The following is a 24,270-nucleotide window of genomic DNA, read 5'->3' as shown; positions in this document are numbered from 1 at the left end:
GCCCTCTCTCTAGATGTCCAGCAATTCTGTGTGTCCCCTATGCTCCCTTGATGCACATGAGTACTGGACTGGTTCTTGAGAACACAGGTTGTTTAATAAAGATCATTCATCTCAGTAATCAAAAAGTCACTTTTGTCTTGTCTGCTTTTCACTCCATTGCTAAAAAAAAAAAAAGCTGTCTGATGGGTTTGTGGGAGAGGGGAAGTAGAGGAAGACACCCGGGTTTCTCTGAAACTGAAATACTCAAGGGAGGAAAGTAGATGCCTGGAAGGCTTCTTCAAACCCAGGGAGAGTCTAAAGCTGGGAAAGAATTTTCAAAGAGAAGAAGAAAGAGTTCAGTTAGTGAAGAAAGAATTGTGTTTGGAATACATAAAAACTTAATGTAGTGGGTAAAGAAAACCAAAAAGAGGAACATGGGATGCACTCACTTATATTTGGTTTCTAGCCATAAATAAAGGACATTGAGCTTATAATTCGCGATCCTAGAGAAGCTAAATAAGAAGGTGAATCCAAAGACAAACATATAGGCATCCTCCTGAATATTAACCATCAGGCGATGAAAGAAGACAGAGACAGAGACCCACATTGGAGCACCGGACATAAATCTCAAGGTCCAAATCAGGAGCAGAAGGAGAGGGAGCATGAGCAAGGAACTCAGGACCGTGAGGGGTGCACCCACACACTGAGACAATGCGGATGTTCTATCGGGATCTCATGAAGGCCAGCTGGGCTGGGTCTGAAAAATCGTGGGATAAAACCGGACTTGCTGAACATAGCGGACAATGAGGACTACTGAGAACTCAAGAACAATGGCAATGGGTTTTTGATCCTACTGCACGTACTGGCTTTGTGGGAGCTTAGGCAGTTTGGATGCTCACCTTACTAGACCTGGATGGAGGTGGGTGGTCCTTGGACTTCCCACAGGTCAGGGAACCCTGATTGCTCTTCGAGCAGATGAGGGAGGGTGACTTGATCGGGGTAGGGGGAGGGAAATGGGAGGCGGTGACGGGGAGGAGGCAGAAATCCTTAATAAATAAATAAATTTAAAAAAATAATAAAAAATAAAAATTAAAAAAAAGAAAGAAGAGAATCTGATAAAAAATTGTGTCATGTGATATCTCATGGCAGGTTGTGAAATATCCCATTTCCATTAAGAAAAAATTTGAAAGAGCTGAGAGCTAAGATAAGATTATTATTTTAAATTATTTAATACATATAATTCTTCTTCTCAAAAGAATTTATTAGATAACCAACTGGTGTGCTTTTCCCTGGGGAAGATTATTTCTCCAGCTCTCAGCATCCTTTAGTTGCCTGTAATTCTTTGTGTGTGGTTAAAGTTTTATGGGTTTTCCCTCACCCATGTTACTGGGTCTCACAACAAACTCCCTGATCCTCTGGCTCCTGCAATCTTTTGTAGCTCTCTGCAGTGTCCCTTTAGCCTTGGGCGCAGGAGTGCTTTGTAAATGTGCTCACTGACACTGGGTTCTACAACTCTGCATTTTGATGTGTGCTGGGTGTCTGTAGTGGTCTCTATCTATTGCAGAGAAGTTCTCTGGATGAGGGGTGAAGAATACACTTACAGATACATATGTGCATACAATGACAATGAATGACAAAAGAAGCCATAAATTTGAAAAAGAGGAAGGATGGTAGATACAAGGGTTGGTCAGAGGAGAGGAAAGAAAGATAAGTTGTAACTATATTATAATTTCAAATATGTTTTAAAAGCTATTTATTATTTTAAGTTTTATAAGTCTGTGTGTATGTCTGTATTTGTGTTTGTGTATGTGTAAGGAGGTGCTCCTGGAAGCCAGAGCTATTGTTTTCCAGTAGAACTGGGGTTCAGGTGGCAATTTGGCTATTTGGGTAGATCTGTATACATTACTACCAGCTCACAAACATCTTATATTAAAGATAATGTCTTTGGTTTTCTCTCAGACTGTACATTCTGTACTGATACACCAAAAGATCCTTCCAACGATATATGGGAAGAGCAAAGAATTCTTAAAACTATTAGTACTTAGACAACAATGAGGACACTAAGAGAGACATACACAGATCTAATCTTCATGGAAGTAGAAAAAGATAAGATCTCCTGAGTAAATAGGAAGCATGGGGACCTTAGGAGGGTTGAAGAGGAGGGGAGAGGCAGGGAGGGGAACAGAGAAAAATGTAGAGCTCAATAAAAATCAATAAAACAGAAAAAATAAATAATAAAAAAAAGAGAAAAAGAAAGTAAGAAAGAACGTCACCACTAGGGAGGGAGTGCCTAACGTGCAATTCTGTCCCAGCTGGGACACTGCCTGTGTACTGTTACTGGATGGAAATATCCCTGATGCTTCAGTTATTTTGTGAGACACAAGAATGTAGAGAGAGTCTGGTCGAAGCACCTGAAAGGCTAGTCATTTAGCCTTCTAGGACTCAACCTGACAAAAGCATTGAATCCACTTCCTGCAGCACCAGGCAGCTGCACGTTTCCAGGGGGAAACACTGTGCTCCTAGGGCATAAAAAGCTATCATTTGCACACAGCAGATTGCTCTGTTTTACAGTATGATGGAGGCACATGTAGAGACCACATTTGTTCTACACACCAATCTATTCCTACTCAGAAACGGAAATGTATTAGGAACTGCTCTCCTGAGGCTGTGGGGAAATAGGGAAATCATGGCCTAAACCTCTAGAAAATGCACTCAACAGTTTGCACAGCACTTCCTTGTATTGCATGGCTTCTGAGTAAGGGGCATATTCCTGCCACTCAGGTCCTGATTCCCATGCCAGAAAAAAGAGCCTCATCCTCTCTAGGGCTGCCCCGTGTTTGTCTCTGCTTCAGCTTTAATCTACTGACCTGGAAGGTTCAAGATGAAAAGGAAGAGTGTGAAAGATACCCTTGCAAATCTCCTGTTGGGAGGAAAGGGGACCAAAGAAAAAGAAGGAAGGAAGGAGAGAGAGAGAGAGTAAAGCTATGAAAAGCAGCAGGAGGGTCTCCCCCATGAGGGAAGGGGCCTGCTTGACACTATCTTACTGGGAATGCTATCTAAACCTGACTCCACTGGACCGCACCCCTGTCTTGCCCAGCCTCTCTTGACCAATGGCCTCAGAGTCCTGGGGAGGGGGAAGGGGTGCAAGGTCCAGAGTGAAGAATAAAAGGCCAAGCCTCCAGCCACTTGAGCACACTGGCTTCTACACACCGGAGATCAACTCCCAGCTTCTTGACCTGACACCATGGTTCACTTCACAGCTGAAGAGAAAGCTGCTATCACAAGCATTTGGGAAAAAGTGGATGTGGAAAAAGCTGGAGGAGAAACCCTGGGAAGGTAGGATGGGAGTCCAGGGCAGGAGAGGAATGGAGGGGGAAGTCATGCATAGCAGAAATAGCCAGGCTTCCACTAGCGGATGGTGACATGTTCTGACTTTCTAACCGCTACTGCCCTGTGTGTCAGGCTCCTGATTGTCTACCCATGGACTCAGAGATTCTTTGACAAGTTTGGAAACCTCTCTTCTGCCCAAGCCGTCATGGGTAACCCCAGAATCAGAGCCCATGGCAAGAAAGTGCTGACATCCCTAGGCTTGGCGGTTAAGAACATGGACAACCTCAAGGAGGTCTTTGCTCATCTGAGTGAGCTGCACTGTGACAAGCTTCACGTGGACCCTGAGAACTTCAAGGTCAGTTCAGAACATGCTCATGTGCTCAATTTAAATGTGACATGGGGAAAAGAAAAAAGTTAAGAGCGTGATTGGTACCTGCTGCTTTTGTTTTTTTCCAGGAATCTATTCCTCATATTGGGTTGTCTTCCTCAGCCTTAATACAAGGGGAGGAGCTAAGTCCTAAGTCAACTTGATATACTCCTTCCTGAATAGAAACAGGAGTGGACAGGGGGCTGAGGGAGTGGGACATAATGAGAGGAGAGGAGGGAGGGAAAACTGTGGTCAGTATATAAAATAAATGAACAAATTTAATTAAAATAAAAAGGAGAGTGATTATAATGGCACAGATCTCAAATGTGGATCTAGATCTAGTCTTAGTGAATTGCTAGAAACTTCTGTAAATTTGCAAATATTCAGAAAAGTTTTTTAGACAGACTTGTATTATCTCACTATGTAACTCAGTATTGTCTCAGTATGTAACTCAGTTGGCAGAATACATGAAGTGCTCAATGCAATGCCTACCGAAGGACAAAAAGGAATAGATTTTGGAGTTGGTGACAATTCCTCCCTACCTTTGAAAAAGGAAATTAGCATATATGTGGAAGTAGAAATAGCATTTGAAATTGACATTTTGTTTTAGAGAAGGAGAAATACATTATGTGGATTCTAAATGATTGACAGTTCAGGAAAGATATGAGAAGAAAACTAGACAGATTTTTCTTATCAATGTGATGGACTTTTAAAAAATCATTAAAGTTCTAATGAGTAATATCAGAAGGAGTGAATGCTCCATCATCGCAGACTTAAACTCGAGTAAGCATGTTTCTGCTCTCAAATCCTGTGCTTACTGAAGCCAGGCCATTTGTGACTAAGAAAAGGAATAAGAGGCATAAAAATGGAAGATTGTGGAAGCAAAAGGAAGCAGGCCAGAAGAGGTTCAATGGGGAGCAAGGAGGGCATTTGAACAGTGAAACTGAAGCAACCTCCTCATTAGAATGAACAGATAGTTGAGGATTGGAGTCCTCAAAAAAAGTAACTTAAACATACTATTTTTTCATGTAAATTCCCTTTCCTGTCTTTTCCCTCATTTTTGTGTTTTCTCTTATAGCTCCTGGGAAACACGCTGGTGATTGTTCTCTCTTCTCACTTTGGCAAAGAATTCACGGCCGAGGTGCAGGCTGCCTGGCAGAAGTTGGTGGCAGGAGTAGCCAATGCTCTAGCCCACAAGTACCACTGAGCCCCTCTCCTGATAACCAGCACTCCGTGTACCCCTCAGCCCCATCTATATAAGACCACTGTGCTGGAATTTGAAACCAGAGTTCTGTTGAATAAAGTCCATTCTCTTCAGTAACACAAGAGTCATATTTCTCATTGTATATTTCTCACTTTGTGTTAAAGAAAGAAGGTTGAAGGGCTCATAGTAGGGGAGCGGCATAACAGGAAACCCAAGTTTCTCTGAAAACTGTATCTGGACTCAGGGGAGGAAGGTAGATGTTAGGAGATTTTTCTAAGGTGTCAGGGAGGGTGAAGAGTTGAGAAGAATTGTCATGTGGGAAAGCAAAGGTTAATCTGCTGGAGAAGGCATTGTACTGCAGTTGCAATAACTAGTGTGACAAATGTCAGGAGCAGCTTGTGATATGTCTTGTTTAATTAAGACAAAGCTTTACACAGAGCTAATGCCTAAGCTGACATAAACAAGGTACTCAGATTCTTTATTTTAAGAAACAATTTACTTTATTTTTAATCACGTATCACTGTGTCTGTTTGTGTTTGGGTTTGTGCATGTGAGTTCAAAATTCTAAGAGGTCCAGACTGGAACTGGTCAAGTCCCACTGGAACTGGAGTTTTAGGGGTTTGTGCACCGCCTGCCATTGGTGCCGAGAACTGAACTCAGTTCCTCTGAGAACATTTTACTCTTAAACACTGGGTCATCATCTCTCCATCTCTAAGTGTACATTTTCCAGCAGATGCTTTATCTGGTCTTCTCTGGGTCTAATTGCAAGAAAAAAGACAAATTGACAGAGAGCAATGAACTTTTAAGAAAACGTTTCAGTGAAACGATAATAGCAGGCTTGTGTTTTGAAGGAGTTCATTGTCTCAATGAAGAGGCAAAGATATGAGACACAATTCGGTGCGATTCCCTGTCAGACTGTAGCGAGTGATGAGATGGTGAAAGAGAAAGAATATAAGTGGGACCCTCTCAGGGGATTATGGCTATTTCATACATGGGCAGTCTACATGGATGCTAAAACTTTCTGTAATCTAAAGCCTGTAAACTAGATGTTAATGATTTGTTTAAAACTATAAGGTACTGAAGAGGTAACATATTGCCAAAATTAGGCAATAGGGACCTTGATTGTAAAAATCTACTTTATTAGGTAGGAAACAATAACCTCGCCTGGTGAAGCCTGCTTATCATCCCCCCTACTTGAAAGTACAAGCAAAGTAGCACAGTTTAACAGATTGCCTGAGCCAGAGTCAGTTCAAGGCTCACCTACAACTTAGCGAGTTGCTGGTCTGAGGATGTTGCTCAGTGTGGAGCACTGACCTAACATGTGGAATGTCAGAGATTCAATTCCCAGTACCACTAAACTAAAAACACCGAAAGAATTGATTGGTAACCAATAAAGAGTCTCTGGAAAACCGACTGAAGAAAGGGGCTATTGAGAAAATATCCTCCTTACGAATCCAAAGTTGATCTAAATTCTCAGGAACTCGATGTCACAGTGTTATAAAGGTTTAAACTAAGTAGGTGAAGCAAGGTGTGCAACCGCAGCAATGACTGAAGGTGGGAGAGACAGGCATGGAGTCAGACATACTGGAAACAGTAACAACGAACTCACAAACCTTGAGTGGGTGTAAGTATATAAGGCATGCCGTGAGACACTCAGATGGGGAAATCACACCTTAGAGAGTTTAAAATTGCTCACAGTCATTCACGTCCTCAGTCAATCTCATGTGAAGGTTTGGGATATCATTCACGTCCTCAGTCAATCTCATGTGAAGGTTTGGGATATCATTCACGTCCTCAGTCAATCTCATGTGAAGGTTTGGGATATCATTCACGTCCTCAGTCAATCTCATGTGAAGGTTTGGGATATCATTCACGTCCTCAGTCAATCTCATGTGAAGGTTTGGGACATTTAAATGGTAGAAGTCAGAGGACAGCACCTGCTCTTGACTCCATAGATATGGAGAATGACAGAAGAAGACTTAAACATGACTGGGGGATGATAGTTTAAGTAGTCTTTGTCTACTTTAAAGATGAGGGACGAATGATTCTTTAGTTTCACATTATCAACAACATTGATCTTTCTGGTCCTCCTAGCTTTTCAACATGGCACTAAAAAATTCAGACCTTGTACAAGGCACTGAAATTGGTTATCACTGGGCCCGTCAATAGATGAGACAATGCCCACTTTTATCAATTTCTTTCTCTTCTTGCCATCACTAATGATTTGGCTCTAGATGTCAGCAGATAAAGGCTGATAGTTCTGTGTTGTACAAAGAAGAGACACCACCCGCTTGAGAGCTAGCTATGCCTAGCACCACTACAACGTGAAAAAGCAAGATAACTGAAAAATAACTATTAATATATTTACTCGCATATTCACATATACAGGTCAGGATAATACAAAATTTTAGTTTGTTTGTTTTGTTCCTGGAGACATGGTTGCATGCCTGAGGCTGTGGGGAAAGAGGGAGATCATGGCCTAAACCTCTAGAAAATGCACTCAACAGTTTGCACAGCACTTCCTTGTATTGCATGGCTTCTGAGTAAGGGGCATATTTCCGCCATTCAGATACTGATTCCCATGCCAGAAAAAAGAGCCTCATCCTCTCTAGGGCTGCCCCGTGTTTGTCTCTGCTTCAGCTTTAATCTACTGACCTGCAAGGTTCAAGATGAAAAGGAAGAGTGTGAAAGATACCCTTGCAAATCTCCTGTTGGGAGGAGAGGGGACCAACGAAAAAGAAGGAAGGAAGGAGAGAGAGAGAGAGAGTAAAGCTATGAAAAGCAGCAGGAGGGTCTCCCCCATGAGGGAAGGGGCCTGCTTGACACTATCTTACTGGGAATGCTATCTAAACCTGACTCCACTGGACCGCACCCCTGTCTTGCCCAGCCTCTCTTGACCAATGGCCTCAGAGTCCTGGGGAGGGGGAAGGGGTGCAAGGTCCAGAGTGAAGAATAAAAGGCCAAGCCTCCAGCCACTTGAGCACACTGGCTTCTACACACCTGAGATCAACTCCCAGCTTCTTGACCTGACACCATGGTTCACTTCACAGCTGAAGAGAAAGCCGCTATCACAAGCATTTGGGAAAAAGTGGATGTGGAAAAAGCTGGAGGAGAAACCCTGGGAAGGTAGGATGGGAGTCCAGGGCAGGAGAGGAATGGAGGGGGGAAGTCATGCATAGCAGAAATAGCCAGGCTTCCCCTAGCGGATGGTGACACGGTCTGACTTTCTAACTGCTACTGCCCTGTGTGTCAGGCTCCTGATTGTCTACCCATGGACTCAGAGATTCTTTGACAAGTTTGGAAACCTCTCTTCTGCCCAAGCCGTCATGGGTAACCCCAGAATCAGAGCCCATGGCAAGAAAGTGCTGACATCCCTAGGCTTGGCGGTTAAGAACATGGACAACCTCAAGGAGGTCTTTGCTCATCTGAGTGAGCTGCACTGTGACAAGCTTCACGTGGACCCTGAGAACTTCAAGGTCAGTTCAGAACATGCTCATGTGCTCATTACTATTTTTGCTATTGATACTATAATTGGTAATGCCTTCACAGATTCTCATCTACATGGCTCCAAAACTAGTGTCAGTAAATAAGTAGTAGAAGTCTAAATTAATATTTAGCTGTGCAAATACTGTGGAAGAGAAAGATTTTGGTGCAGCATAGACTGTACTTCTAGGATGCCTGAGGCCTTGTGTTGGATCTCTAGCATTGGGAAACAGATACTGGATGTTTTTTACAGAGTGTGTTTTTAGAAATTTGTAGATTTATGCAGGAAGAAACCGAATTTGAACTGGATATCTTGTCGTTAGGAAGAGAAAATATCTTATTTGGTGCCTAATAATCGGTACTTTAGCGAAAGATATGGACGAATTCTAAAAACCTGATCTTGTTCATCTTTTGACAAACTGTCTAAGTATTTTACATTCCCACTCAACATCGGCATAATTGGAGGTTTCTTTTTTATTGGTTGGACGTTTGACTCCATTAAGCATCTTGTTACCCTGCGATCTTATGTTTATTTAGATTAGTTCATTGGTGAATGAGACAGGAGGCAAGGAATACAGGAGGTAAAGGGGTGGAATGAGGAAGGGTACAGATCCAGCTGGTTGAGTTGTGTATGGGAACAAGAAGAGTTACGCAATGTAGTTGCCAAGTTTGTCACAGGTGAAGGGATAGGTATTGGGAGACAGAGGTCCTCACAGGATATAATTTTTATATGCCATCGCTTTGAACCTCTACATATCACTGCCATTTTTTTTTTTTTGTTACAGCTCCTGGGTAACATGTTGGTGATTGTCCTTTCTGGTCATTTTGCCAAGGAATTTACCCCTGAGGTGCACGCTGCCTGGCAGAAGCTGGTGATTGGTGTGGCCAATGCTCTAGCCCACAAGTACCATTAATCTCCCATTTCTGTAGACCAGCAATCCTGTGTGTCTCTCATGCTGTCTTCGAGCACATGAGGACTGGACTAGGCCTTAAGAGCACAGATTTTGTTTAATAAAGTTGATTCTCAATGATCTAATATTGTGTTTTTTAATCTTTTATGTTGAAAGAAGATCTGGGTGGGCTTATGAGTGGGGAGGGAGGGATATACTGTGGAAAAGTGGTGAGGCTCAAGGAGGATGAAGAGATGACAAAAATTCTTCAGGAAGAGAAGAAAGGGTTCATTCAGTATATGGTAGGGTACAAAACATTTACTGTACAAGGTAAAGAAAAGGGCAGTAAGTAGTTAGGGGGAAAGAAGGTTAGTGAAACATGCTAAAATATTTCTTAAGTTTTGCGATATGTGTATGAGAGTTTTGCCTGCATGTGTGCATGTGTACTACATGTATGCAGACCAAGAGAGGGTCATATCCCCTGGACTGGAGGTACAGCTCGTTATGAGCTGCCACGTGGGTGCTGAGAATTGAAATCTGATCTTTCCGAAGAGCAGAAAATGCTTTTATATCTGAGTCCTCTCTTTAACCCCAAAACAAGCTGTAGATTTTTAAGAGAAATCCTTATGTATCTAAAATACAAGATAGAAGTACTATTTTTAATTCATTGTGCATTTTTGAAGAGCTGGCTTATATCTTGTGAGACTGAGATATCAAAGTAAATGGAGAGCGGAGTGATATGTGGGATCTTGTTTGAAAAAGTTTGAGGAGTTACTGATGCTGTACTTTCCTTTAGTCACGTGTGAGGGTCACTTCACTGGCACAATGAAGAATAACATCTAAGGCATTCAGTGTTCTGGATTGTGTAACGGGATGTAACAAGTCCTGAAGTGAGGTTAAACGTACCAGAGAAATAGTAAATCTAGGGATCATTTGAGAACAAGAACGATTTCATATAAACGAAGACTACATAATCATGAGAAGGCCCACATGCTCTAACTACTGAAGGATACCTTTGTATCTTCATTAATGACTATTCAATATAGAGAGCTATTGAAGAGACCAAACGTTACAGGTCCCTGAGTATAAAATTATAACATACAACTATGTAACAGGAGATGGCAAATCCAATACTTATGAGCTAGTCTGAGACTTCCCAGGACCATTTAGCAATGCCAAGCTAGACTACAGAAATTACTGGGATCTGGTGGCACAATGAAAATGGAAAGAGAGGCTTAAGATGTAGAAAACTGTACAGTGCTTGCCAGTAACGCAAAACTCCCAGGTTCAATCGATAGCTATACATACAGTTTCAAACAATGGAGTAAAGTTTTAGTAACTATAAGTTACAAAAATTGGGATAATTGAGGTAGTAACATTCTTGCATATATAAAATGTGAATTAAAAATTGCAGACACTGGGCACACAGGGGGTCTAATTGTTTAAACCCAGAAAGTGAAATGAGGCTCCCAGCCTGGAAAGGACCAGCAAAGGTAGAATGAGGCAGACCTGGTGCCAGATTTACCAGGAAGAATGGGTAGGAAATGGAGGGAGGATATCTGAAGTCACCCCACCCTGTGTACATAGCTAGAGGAAGCCATGAAGTGGCCTGGGACCCTCATGTCACTGAAATTGCTTCAGAGAGTTCAGGTTGCTCAGGGACACTGAATTTCCTAGTCTTGAGTCAGTTTCAAACATCAATGCTTGACATTGGACTGAATTCCAGGAGTCTTGCTGAAGAAAGGGAGGAGGGGTTGTAGAAGCCAAGGTTATGCTTAAGGAGGGTCAGGGTTATGATGGGGAACCCACAGAGACAGTTGACCTGAGCTCTTGGGATTACATGGACTCTGAACCAACAGTTAGGGAGCTTGCATGGGACTGATCTAAGCCCTCTGAACGTTTGTGACAGTTATGTAGCTTCATCTGTTTGTAAGGCTCCTAGCAGTGAGATCAGGACCTGTTCTTGGCACTTAGCTGGCTTTTGGGAACCTATTCTCTTTGCTGAATTACCTCGCCCAGCCTTTATGCTGGGGGAGGAGCTTGCCTGCCTCAACTTGATGTGCCATGCTGTGTTCCAGCCCATGGGAGGCCTGTCCCTCTCTGAATGGAGAAGGAGGAGGAGAGGATGGGGATAAATGCAAGGGATAGTGAGGAGCTGGAGGAGAGGAGGGAGGAGAAACTGTGGGAGGTATGTAAAATAAATGAAAAAAAAATGTTAATAAAATAAAATTAAAAAACAAAACCAAAAGCATTCGTGTTTGAATGTGCAAATTTTCGGAGCTATAGTGACAAATTGGGGCAAAAATAATTCCAGTTCTCATTTCTTGACCACTTTGCATTGGTCGATATTTGACTTTCCTCTTTGTCTCCACCACAAGGACAGAGACCAATAATTCTTAGAGATGGAGACTAGGGCATATCTGAACGCCACGAAATTTTATAGCAGTCTCATTAGAATACATGTGGGATCTCACTGAATTCAAAATGATGCCACTAAGCTAGGAAGAGCCATATCCATTTCCAGTATCTTATTTCTTTTTCTTGACTCCTCTCGATTCTGGCTGGTCACTTCATGAAGTTTAGGATTAATGCTGCAGCAATGGCAGAAGACAGGCTCTCTGCCTGCAGAAAGGCCAATCTCTATATCGAGGCCTTTCCAGTCAGAAATCCAAACAATATCATTTAAAAATTGTTTCTGATTTACTTATGTACAGATCAGGATTGTTAAGACTGGAGTGTAGCCCCAGCCCCTGGCATCCATCCTAGCCCCCTGGCCTGGGAGTTGCATTAGTCTGGACTCAAAATCCCTGGGGGAGGGTCAGGACCACTCCCACAGGTTATTTAAGTGGACTCCCAGAGGAGAAACACATGGTTCAGGGTTTGCATGTGCTCCCTGCTTTCCTGTCTCCGCACCATGCGCTTGGCAACCTGATGGGCATTTTAATTTAATTTGATCTGTCCTAATTGGATTTCTTTGCACTGGCGGAGCCGCTCATCTTAATTTTTTTCCTAACAAGGATGATGAATGATTTTTAACAAATGAAGGTTAAATTTTTGGTTCTTTAGCAATTTTTACCAATGAAAATTCAAAAAAGGAAGATACCAAAAAAAAAAAACTGAAAATAATTCACCAACATAAATTTATTATTATTACTTCTTTAAGAATGTTTGCATAAGGTGTAAGTCTGTGCAATCATATTGGTATGACTCTGTGTTAAGGAATACAAGGTACAAAAGCATTTTTAAAATTTTTCTTTTCTCTCTCTCTCTCTCTTTCTTTTCTTTCATGTAGTACTCCTCTTAGTTTCTCTCCCTCTCTCCCAGATCCACTCCTCTGTTTCCTCTTATAAAAGAGCAGACCTCCCAGATATATCAACCAAACAAGTTAATGGCTGTGCAGCCTAGGCTGGTGAGCCAGTAAATCTCAGGAATCCCACTTTCTGCCTCTGAAAACATCTGAACCATCATCACACTTAATGGTTTTAATTTTAATCGGGATACAGGGAATCAAATTTAAGTCCATATACTTGCATTAAAAAGTCTATCATTTGCTGAGTACTCACCCATACCAATCTGTTGTTGTTGATAGTGTTATTATATTTACTTTTTTGAAGACAAAGTCTCATGTAGAACAGGTGACTTTAACTCAGTCTGCAACCTAGGATGCTCTTAACTGATAATCCTGTACCTCTCTCTCCTCTAAGGCATGTAATGCATGATAGCTGCCGAGGCCAGCATCTTGATAAGTCACTAGAGACAAATTCTAAGAGAAGTCAAGCAGAGTTAGTTTCTTGGAAAGAACTGAAAAAACAGAACTGAAAGAAAAACACTGCCACCTACTCAGACTTATGCCTCCTATACACTATGCTATGCATATGAGTACAATTGTCTCAGTGCTGAGTATTATGAATCATGTCAATTTGCACTTTTACAAGTGAATAAAGCAGTTTTAGCACAACTAACTCATTCAGGCTCACAGAAAGTAGAACTGAACTGAGTTTAATTATTGCGTTTATTTTATGCTATTTAAAATTCAAATGTAAAATAGTACAGGATAGCCACATGGTAAATAGGCAAGAAGTATTTACATTTGAGTCGATGGTGTATTTAGACGACAGCCAGTATTTCTTTACCTCTCCGTGGCACACCTGTCTCGTATGCATCTCTCCTCCCAGTGTTTTGTCATCAAAATCCAGACATCTACTCTGACATCAATTGTAACTTAGATATCCCCCATCAAAGTTTGCATTTCCTTGATTGAAATCAATTCTGAGTTAAAACAAGCAGTACTCTTTGAACTCTATTTTATTCCACATTTTTTATGCTCCCCTAAAGCTTCACTGTCAAAACTTTAACTTTGTAGTTATCAAACTACTTTGTGGGTACGTCATTATTGCTCAAACTCTTCAGGGTTATTTACCTTCGGCCTGCTATCTAGCTCTGCTCTCTCATCTCCACACAGGTAGAACTGTCTACCTGACTCCTCCACACAGGTGGGAGTGTCTATCAGACTCCTCCACACAGGTAGAACTGTCTACCTGACTCCTCCACACAGGTGGGAGTGTCTATCATCAGGCTCCTCCACACAGGTGTCTTCCAGTTTGCCGGCAGCTACCAGGTTTTCCACTTTTTCTGCAGACACTTTTCCACCACTGTCAGCTGCTTCAGTCAGTCCAATAACTACACTCAAAACAGCGTTTAGTTTTCTTGACTTTTCTTGTTTTCCTTCCTGTGATCAACAACATGCATATCAGGACTGAGATCTTTCTAATTTAAGGCTTCATCCTATCGCAACACTGCTCTCAAAGCACTCCCCGGGTAGCAAGGCTTGACAGTGGCTCTGGGATTAATGACATCACGTAGCAGCTCAGCGTATCTACTAACAGTGTTTCAGAATCAATTTCCTTTTTTCATAAAAAGGGTCAATGATTGGGTAATCATAAATGTGTTGCAAGATTTTAGGAAAATTTGGTAAAGTGTATTTTCTGCTGTTTTTTTAAAGGTAGAAGTGATGGTTTATAGTGCAGACTGAGATCTGTTTCCTTCTTATATTCTTAATCTGGCTGTGCTCTTTGAGGGAGCCAAACTTACATATTCAATATTTCAATTTGGCTTGTTTAAGAATGTTCCAAATACAGTGTACACCAGACAAATCTTGATCTATTCAACATCACACTTGTGGACTTGAGCCCCGCTTGTATTCCCTTTTTCAGTTATCATGGGCCAAGCCTGGTAACACAGCGTTGCTACTTCCTTCCCTGCTACAAGTGCGCTATAGTGCTTTGTCTTTACTGAATCTACTTCTAAAGTCCACTTCCGCATAGGAACGATAAGAATCTGACCAGGTGTGGTAATTCATGTTCTTAATCCCAGCATTAAGAAGCAGAGACAGATGGATCTCTGCATTCAAGAGCAAGATACTCTATATAGTGAGTTCTAGGCTAGTTAGTGTTTCATAGTGGAACTCTTTTTCAATAAATATATAAACAAATTACAAAGTTACTATAAATACAATAAATAAATTATAAATGCCATTATAAAATACAAATAAAATAGAACCTCTGTGCTAGCATAGGGTGTGGGCTTCACCTGTAGCAAACTAGACTAATTTTATCCCAGAGACAAAAGGCAGGACGGGATGAAAATGCTTTACTCAGGTCTGGGGGAGATGCAGTGCAATCTCTGTCTGAAATGGGACAGAAGGTCAGAAGGTGGAGAGTGGTGATGGCCATACAAAACTCAGAAGGTATCTAACAGCACCAAAATTGGCTCTTAAATGGTTGGTGATAAACTTCATGTTAGGTTTAACACAATAAAAATGTATACAAAGAAACAAAACAAAACTTAAGCAAAAAATTAGGACATCTATTTGTTTACAAAAATTTCAAGATATTTTGGTTTATAAGTCAAATAATAATGATTGATAACATAATTTAAAAGTCACTGTTGGAACTGCTCTGCCCTGCCATAATATACAATTCCTCTTCAGGATCAGAGAACAGCCTTGACATTGATATTTTGATGTATAAACACGACCATGTTGGCTGGGGGTGCCAGTGATCCAGGACTTATTTACAACTCTCGACTGCATTCCCAATTTCTCAGCACAGAAGAAGCAACCATTCAATCAACCCATCCACACACCAATCAATTACATAGGTTGGAATCTTTGTATTTGGTGATATTTATCAGTTTTATAATATAAAACATCTCTCGTTCACTTTACATATTTCCCCTTCGTTTCTTCCATTCCATTCTAAGCCTCACAGCCTTCCTCCCTCCATCTGTGTCTGTCTTTCCTCTTTACCCCATGTCACTGTTCTACTGCCTCCCTCATTTCATCTCTCTTTTGTTTAATTAAATTTATCTCTTTTTCTTCTTTTTCCCCTCCTTTCACTCCCTTCTTTCTTTCCCCTTTCTTTTTAAAATTTAATCTATCTATATATCTTACATTCCAACCACAATTTCCCATCCCTCCTATCCTCCCAGTCCGCACCACCTCTACTCAACCTCCATCCACACCTCTGTTTCAATTCAGAAAAGGACAGACCCACCATTGATATCAACAAAACATGGCATATCAAGTTATAGTTAAATTGGAATAAAAGAATAAAATTCCCTTTAAATCATTTTTTAAAATTTATTTTTCTCTCATACAAAGCATCTCAATTGCACTTGCCCCTTTTGACACTCCTTCTAGTCTTTCCCTACCTCCCCTTTCCCATAGTATCCTCTCCTCCTCCCTTTCCCTTCAGAAAAGAGCAGGCCCCCAGGAATATCAACCAAAGACAGTCTAACAAGTTACTATAGGAGCCAAGCAGGGCTAGCTGTGCATTTACTGTAATGCAGCCGTGATTACTAGGAACCTCACACAGAGACATGCTGTAGAGCTAACTGATGATGAGAAGGCTGCCATCACTAGCATGTGGGATGAGGAAGGCAGAAAAAATTGCTGCTAATTCCTGGAGATGTTAGGACAAACAGCACAAGGGAACATATGGAGCTGGATCTGTGGGGGCACTGAATTTCTCTGTCCTTTGATGTTTTCACTGCCAAGGCTGGCATTTGTCTTTTCACAGTTCAAGAACTACTTTGAGCATTTGATGTCACTTCCTTCCATGTTGCCACTAAAGGTAACCTCAGATGAAGGCTCTTGGCAGGAAAGTGATGGGATCCTTCAGTTAAGTCCTGAAACACCTGTCAACTGAGCAACCTTTCCCAGCCTGAGTGAGCTGCACTGTGACAAGCTGCATGTGGATCCGGAGAACTTCGGGGTGAGGGCTGGGGGCTTTGCTGTCTCCTCTCCATGCTCTTATGTTTCAATTTATTCTGTTTCTCCCACATTCTCTCTCACTTTCCTATACTTCACACTTAATGATTTTTCAACTTTTGTTTAATATTCTTTATTTTCCCTTTTCACAATCTTCCCTTAAGAAATTAAAGAAATTTCTTTATTTTATATTCTGTCTTTTGTCCACTACCTACACCTCTACCTCCACTTATTCCCATGTCCCTTGCTTAGGTCAATATGCCAATTATACACCCTACCTCTCATTTTCTTGTGCTAGATTTGGGAAAACATTCTCCTGACTCCCAACTTCCATATGAGGCTTTCAGAATATCTATCCTCAAGCAATAAGACAGAACATGTGGTTCTAAAGGCCATGAAAAGAACAATCAGAATTTCATAAAATTAAGAGTAAATTCAAAGTTAAGGAAGGAAAAATGAGTAATTTACTTTTTTATTTTGGAAGAAATTGCCTAGGAATCAAATTGGGATAAACTGTGAGGAAGCGTTGGTACAGTTCTTCAGAAGCCAAGCTTAATTTCTCTTCTTATCATATGTATATGTCTGTCTTCTTCCTCCCCACAGCTCTTGGGCAGCATGATAGTGATTTGCAATCCTGCCACTTTGGCACGGAATTCATTCCGACACTGCAGGCTGCTTTTCAGAAGAAGGTGGCTGCTGTAGTTGCTGTCATGGTTGACAAACACTGCTAAGATTCCTACTTCATCTTGGTCATTAGCAAACCCTTTCCTAGAATCCTACATTCTGAAGTTGGAGGAAACACCCATCCTCATGGTATAACGTCTGCCCAATAAATAATTTCATGATTCATTTCATTCATTTTTCTTTCAGGGATAGGCAGCATCACAGAATATCTACAAGGAGGGAGCTGTTGTGTGTTCATACAAAGAGTCGGAGGGAAACTCTGGTTCATACAAAGAGATACTAAGGGAAATGTTAGGAATCAGCAGGACTCAATCTTAAGAGCCCAGTGCCCCTATCTCTGTCCCACCTGCTATACACTTTAATCCTTCTACCTTTTTATGATAAGAGAAAGATGGAGGTGTCAGGATTATGCTGGCCTTCTCTGTCACCTGGAAGGATGAATTCAGACAGTATCCTGTCCCTTTAAAAGACAAGCTCTGCCCACTCCCAATCTCTCTCTCCCCACCTCAGCAAGCTCGCCTCAGCCCCCTCTCCTCTGTCCCCACCACATTCTTCTTAAGAGGCATCTGTCTCTCCCTGCTTCTCTCTACTCTTTTATTCTTCTCTGTCTCTCCCTATCACTGTCTTTCTCATCTCTCTGCCTCTGTTTCTCTCTGTGTGTCTCTCTCTGTCACTGCTTCTCTCTCTCTGTCTCTCTCTCCCTCTGTCTGTCTCTGAATCTCTCCCTTCCTCCTTTGTACCACCCAATACCCTTTTCTTAAATAAAACTCCATACTCCACATGCTACCTTTGTGTGGTTTATTCTGTTTCCTGCCAGTGTTCCCCATTCGCCATGGAACACACCAAAATCCCTCTCCCACTGTATCTTATAGGAAGACAAATTACCTTTTTCCAAAACACAGAAATTTTCATAAATATTTCAAATAGGGAGGATCCTGACACTTCAGAGTATTTAAGAGAGACCTCAAACTGGACATGCAGCCTTAAGCTTGGATACTGTTGTGACCCAACAATTACCACGCAAGGACAGCACCTGAAGGGCATTCCCTGTGGGCTCCCTCCCAGATCCCAGACTAGGCATAAATGACACCCAAACGCCTGTTTTCACAGAGACATTCTTTATTAAGCTGGGAAGAAAAGTTAAAGTGGTGGCTTTCTGACTCAGGCAGAAAAACAGCAGCAAATGACCTTGCAGGTGGCATTCTTAAGAAAAGAATAAGGGGAGATCTGTGTTAGGATGAGCTAAGATGTGGTGGTAAAGGAGACAGGAAATGAGGGAGAAGAGTAAGGGGACCAGGGAAAGGGGGCAGGGACATTTGTCCCAGGGTCAGACAAAGAACTGCATTTGGATAGAGGAGAGACAGAGACAGATGTAGTACATAGGAAAATGGTGGTTTATAAGATACAAGGCGAAACCCCATGTTAGGATGAAGTGTTCACTTTTAATTGGGCATGTTAATTAGATGAGCCAAAGGGGGCTTTTGATGGTTGGACTTTAATACTTTGATAGCTGGATCTTGGTAGTCAGCTTCAGGATGAGGAATTGGCCAAATAAGGGAACAGACATTGGGAGCTAGCTTTAGGAGTGTAATCTAACCTTAGGCTAAGACATATCCCACTATATCAGGCTGAAAAATGAGTGATGTCCCAGCTAACACTGTGGAAACAACAGCTGAGTGGGATGAGGTTGGGACATAACCAGAGGGAGAACAAGGTTTCTGAGTCAAGAAGCACAGGATTCAGAACCCTCGGATGCTGTGAACTGGGGAAGAGGGGAGGATCTTTCATTTGCTTGCCCGTGAACTTTGATATCTTAGAGTCTGCGCTCTGGGCTGGGCATAGACGGTAGAGCAATGCCAGCTGGTCCTGAACTTACTGCTCACCAGTTTACTCACTAGCAACAGCCTTACACCACGGCGCACAGACTGACAATGGGAAGTCGGCCATCAGTGGCCTGTGAGACCAGGTGGACAAGGAGGAAGTTGGTGCTGAGTCACAGGAGAAGCTTGTATCAAACAGTACAAGAAAAACAAATGGAAGCTGGGTGGGTGAAGAGAGAGCAGAGTGTCTGGCAAGAACTGATTTTCTCTATCCTTTGGGCTATTTTTATCTCTTTAGGCTACTGATTCTCTTCCCTGGGTTCTATCTGAAGATTCTTTGAACACTTTGGAGACATTTCCTCCCATGTCGCCATTGCCAGTAACCCCAAGGTGAAGCCTCCTGGTAAGAAGGTGCTAAAATCCTTCAGTGAAGCCCTGAAACACCGGGACCATCTGAACAACAGGTTTTCCAACCTGAGTGAGCTGCAGTCACAAGCTGCATGAGGATCCTCATAACTTCAGGGTGCATGGGCCAGATGCTCCACTGTCTCCTCTCCACACTCTTGTTCACTTTATTGTGTGCTTCCCTCCACATTCCCTTCTACTTTTCTGTATTGTACCATTTGACACCTTTCAAACTTTTGTCAACTTTCCTTCACAAGTCCGTATTTGCCTCCCTTTATAAAAACACAGAAACATAGACATATTTAACTAGGGCATGGGATAAATCAAGAAAATGGTCCAAAATATAGTACACTTAATGGCTAACAACCACAAATCAGAATGAATGAATGAGTCAGCCAACCAATCAGTTAATTGATCAATCAGTCAGTCACCAGTAGAATGCCTTTCTACTTTCTTTTCTGCTTGGTTACAGGTACCTTTCCAGACAGAAGCAGTTAGGAATCCCTACTTTGAGACAATTGCCTCTCCTAATGTCTCAAAACATAGGATTCTAAATAGCTTTATATTGTGTTTTTTTTTTTCCAGAATTGAGAATTCTGTTTGATTCTCTGGGTCCCTAAAATTGAATCGAGCCACTACTGCACAGGATAATTTCAATTCAAGCTTACCTAATTTTTCCAGACATCATTTTTTGGGGTTTGTGTAAAGATGTAAGAGCTAGGTAAGTTCCATACGTACGTATTGGCACGCACGGATACACTCATCATGAGCATCATGTGCCGCCTTCCTGTGATTCAAAGCCTGGATGGCAGGACAGGGATCCCTCAGGACAAAGATCCCTAAAGAGCAGGCTGCCCAACCTAACCTCATTTGTGAGCACTGGGTTGACTTGCAAGATCCTGACTCAATGAATAAGGTAGAGAGCAATTGAGGAAGATTCCCTGAAGATGGAATATTGGCCTCTTCCCACACTCCTCCCAATCACATGTGTTCATGAAACTTGAAAACACACACACATACACACACATATACACAAGCAAGTAAACCACAAAAACATTCATGTGACAGAAATGAAAGAAAATAGTAAATAAAATAGTGTTTATTCTTTAATCAGGAGGAAGTGACACCCGAAGGAAGGCATACCCAGAAGCATGATGGAGGCACCACACTTTGTGCTAATGATTATGTTGCATGCTCAGGAGCACCCTAGAGAGAGAAGAGGTCCTTCCATGAACTCAAACTGGGAACAATGAGAAAGGCATATGTAAATTTGTGCCTCAGTTTCTTTTTTACATAATGATATAACTGGGAAAGTAATTTTAACAACCAATTTGTTTGCTAACTTGGTGGTTAACTTTATTGAAAGCTACCAAAAAGGATGTGTTTATGGCCAGTGTTTGCTGCAGAGATAAGGGCAGACACTATTCAGAGGGAGGACCCAGAGCTCAGACACCTAAGTCAGTGCCCTAGCTGCCAGGGAGAGATATGGCTGTCATTGCTGAAGCCTCACCCTGCAGAACCACACCCTGACATTGGCCAATCTGCTCACAGCGGGCAGAGAAGGCAGGAGCCAGGGCAGGGCATAAAAGGTGGGGCAGGACAAGATGCTCCTCACACTTGCTTCTGACATAGTTGTGTTGAAGCACAAGCCCAGAAACAGACACCATGGTGCACCTGACTGATGCCGAGAAGGCTGCCATCTCCGGCCTGTGGGGGAAGGCCAACGCTGACGCAGTTGGCGCTGAGGCCCTGGGCAGGTTGGTACTGAGGTTACAATGAGTGGGTGCGTGGAGATGCAGGTCTGTTTTCCACAGGCACTAACTTCCAGCGTCCTCTGGTTGTCTTCTTAGGCTGCTGGTTGTCTACCCTTGGACCCAGAGGTTCTTTGAACACTTTGGGGACCTGTCCTCTGCCTCTGCTGTCATGGGCAATGCCCAGGTGAAAGCCCATGGCAAGAAGGTGATCCATGCCTTTGCTGACGGCCTGAAACACCTGGACAACCTCAAAGGCACCTTTTCCGCCCTGAGTGAGCTGCACTGTGACAAGCTGCACGTGGATCCTGAGAACTTCAGGGTGAGTCTGATGGGTTTGCCTGTGGTTTCCTTCCTATGTCTTTGGTGATCACATTCCCATCAGAAGGCAGAGGGAAGAGACTCTAGGGAGAAGTTTGGATGGAAGATACCTGCTTGCGCCCTGTGGAGGGCCGGAAAGAGTTTGACGACTTTACCTCTCCTCACTATCGGGGTCTCCCCTCTTTGTTCTTCGAGGCTGTGATTTCCTCTTTCTCCAAGAAACTCTTCATTTTCACTTCTAGTTTTAAAATCTATTTCTTCTTCTTTATCTGGTTTTTTCTTATTTTGTTTTCTTTCAAGTATTTCCTGGTAATTTGCTTTGAGGACAGGGAAGATAGGCAATCCCCTGCTTCCTTGCACAGCTCTCAAGAAGGCTTATAGGGAAGAAAATAATTTGCCTATAGATTCTGTTGACATAGGGGATTCTCATCAGCTCTGGCGGGTGGGACCCAGCTGTCATTCTGCTTCTGTTTTAACACTGTAACCATAAGTTGCCATTTGAAATGAGCCTGCAGTGTCTGGTGTTTTTGCTCTAGTATCATGAGATGCCTGTTCTGTCTTCCCACAGCTCCTGGGCAATATGATCGTGATTGTGCTGTCCCACGACCTGGGCAAGGATTTCACCCCTGCTGCACAGGCTGCCTTTCAGAAGGTGGTGGCTGGTGTGGCCTCTGCCCTGGCTCACAAGTACCACTAACCCCCTTTCCTGCACTTGCCTGTGCTCACTTGTCTCCTAGAGAACAACTGCCACCTGTGGGCAAAATGATGAAGGCCTTGGGGCATCTTTCTTCTGGCTAATAAAAGGCATTTAATTTCACTGCAGTGGTGTGTTCTATTATATGTGTGTCTCATATGGAAGTGCTCATGGGTCAGGATTCAAGATACAAAGAAGTCAGAGTTCAGTTCTGTCCTTGGGAAAAGAAACTAAGCCTTGTTTCTCATGATAGCTGCTGAAACAGCAAGGAGCATGCCATAGCCTCTCATGCCACAGCACTCATAGAAGAATTCAAGTGGTGACTTCATTTGTAGATTAGATTTTGGCTACATTTTAAGTGTGTCATCTGTTTTCTCTAGTCTTTCTTACAAATGTCTCCTATCGTTTCCCTTGCCTACCTAACCCTTATAGACAGATCTCCAGTCAATAATTCTTTTTTGCCTAAAGCTATTATTATTCCCTAAAGTTCTCAATCCATGTTTTTTTTTTTTTTTGGCCACATTGTTCATCATCTCCTGAATCCTCTGACCATAGAGACCCCTACTGTACTAAAGAGGTTTTCCCTGGGAGCTTTTCACATCACACCATATTCTGGCCTGAGTTAGGAGTTAATAATGGAAGAATAAGAAAATCCAGTTTTTTCCACTGGTGTATCATGAATGTTTCATAACACCCTGTAGACAGACAACCTACTCTTTCTTAGTATGTTTATCTTCAGTATTGAGAGATGAGTTGAGGATCCAGTCTGTCCTTCATGCTGACTGATAGCTTTTCTTCGTATGTGGTTACTAGAGTCAACACCATAGGTAGTACATCCTCAGTTTGTTTTTCTCTCCATAACCACCCAGGTCAGACTAAATTCTGTAAACAATGTATGAGTTTCATGTGTTTCTTGCACTACTCTCCAGTAAAATTGTAGTAAGATTTTGAAATGACTGCACATACTAAGTGGCCTTTAATTAAGGAATAGTCTGTGTAAGTTTTATTGAGGTTACATAATAAAACTCACAAAACATTAAGAGATTGTGCAACTTTAAATGAACTGAAGACTTAGACTAATGGGAAAGTATAAACCACATAGAATAAAATATTGGACACATAAGATAAGTCTGAGGCCAGGTATCTCATGCATATTTATAGTTCCTACTAATTCTTGCTAAGAAGCCAAGCAGTGTTTACAAAATGTGGGCCTCATAGGATGCAGTATCTAAAGCTCTGAAGCCTGTTGTCCTCAAAGCAGTATCTTCTGCTTTCAAATGGCACTGGAAATTTTTACAGCTGCCCCATGAGTCACATAAGTGGGCTTTTGGCTAACTAAAAGGTAGCATGAGCAATCCTTTTTGTAGTATGTAGAATCCTTGCCTACTTTTTCTGGGTTTAATAAAGTCAATCATAGATGCTAGTTTATAAGGAAGTGGCGGTACACATCATTTCATGCTTGCACTCCTTTATTGAATCCTAATTGAAATGCATTATTTTTGCTTTGCTGTGAGTCACCTGGACCTGGGTCTATTCCATGGTGCTTCTGTGTCCTGGTGGAGCTGAGGTCTAGTTCAGAGATGCTCTCTGGATTTGCAAAAGCCAAAGGCCTGGTTGAATGCTACTCTCTGTATTCACTGGTGCTGGAGGCTGGCTCTCTCTTTCCGTGTGTGTGTGTGTGTGTGTGTGTGTGTGTGTGCATGCATGTGTTCCTTCCTGCCTCCCTCCTCACCTCTTTGTTTTTCTCTCTCTCTCCTAAGGAACAAATATTTTTTCTAGTAAGTTTTTTCAAAGTAATATAGTATCATCAGATCAAATAGCTAACCTTCTCTATCAGCAGTCTCAGCCCTTAATGTACTGATGTGTTGATATGAAAATATTACCACTTACAACCTTGTTCTGAAAGAAGTGTTTTTTGAATTACTTAGAGAGTACTGAAAATGATAATAAGCTAGCATACAGATGATATTCACCTAAATATTCTGTGGAGATATGGAACAGATATCTTGCTAAACACACAAACAGATAGGAAGTTAACAGTGTGTGTTGGTGATAACTCAGTTCAGCCTCTG

At 42.1% G+C, this 24,270-nt stretch overlaps 3 protein-coding genes across 3 annotated transcripts; all 3 read left to right on the top strand.

The window, feature by feature from the left end:
• Nucleotides 1-3,223: 3,223 nt before the first annotated feature.
• LOC142850819 (hemoglobin subunit beta-H0) lies at nt 3,224-4,883 on the top strand. The gene is made up of 3 exons (XM_075974725.1): nt 3,224-3,315; nt 3,442-3,664; nt 4,755-4,883. Exons 1-3 carry the CDS (start codon nt 3,224-3,226, stop codon nt 4,881-4,883), a joined length of 444 nt encoding a protein of 147 aa, XP_075830840.1.
• Nucleotides 4,884-7,914: 3,031 nt separating this feature from the next.
• On the top strand, nt 7,915-9,277 carry LOC142850818 (hemoglobin subunit beta-H1). Its single transcript, XM_075974724.1, has 3 exons — nt 7,915-8,006; nt 8,134-8,356; nt 9,149-9,277. The coding sequence occupies exons 1-3, from the start codon at nt 7,915-7,917 to the stop codon at nt 9,275-9,277; spliced, it is 444 nt and encodes a 147-aa protein (XP_075830839.1).
• An 11,752-nt stretch (nt 9,278-21,029) lies between these two features.
• Nucleotides 21,030-22,326, top strand: LOC142849491 (hemoglobin subunit beta). Its single transcript, XM_075971725.1, has 3 exons — nt 21,030-21,189; nt 21,283-21,505; nt 22,073-22,326. The coding sequence occupies exons 1-3, from the start codon at nt 21,098-21,100 to the stop codon at nt 22,199-22,201; spliced, it is 444 nt and encodes a 147-aa protein (XP_075827840.1). The 5' UTR covers nt 21,030-21,097; the 3' UTR covers nt 22,202-22,326.
• Nucleotides 22,327-24,270: the final 1,944 nt, after the last annotated feature.

Source organism: Microtus pennsylvanicus, chromosome 5 (genome assembly GCF_037038515.1).
Source record: "Microtus pennsylvanicus isolate mMicPen1 chromosome 5, mMicPen1.hap1, whole genome shotgun sequence".
NCBI lineage: Eukaryota > Metazoa > Chordata > Mammalia > Rodentia > Cricetidae > Microtus > Microtus pennsylvanicus.
This window is presented reverse-complemented; position numbering and strand designations above follow the sequence as displayed.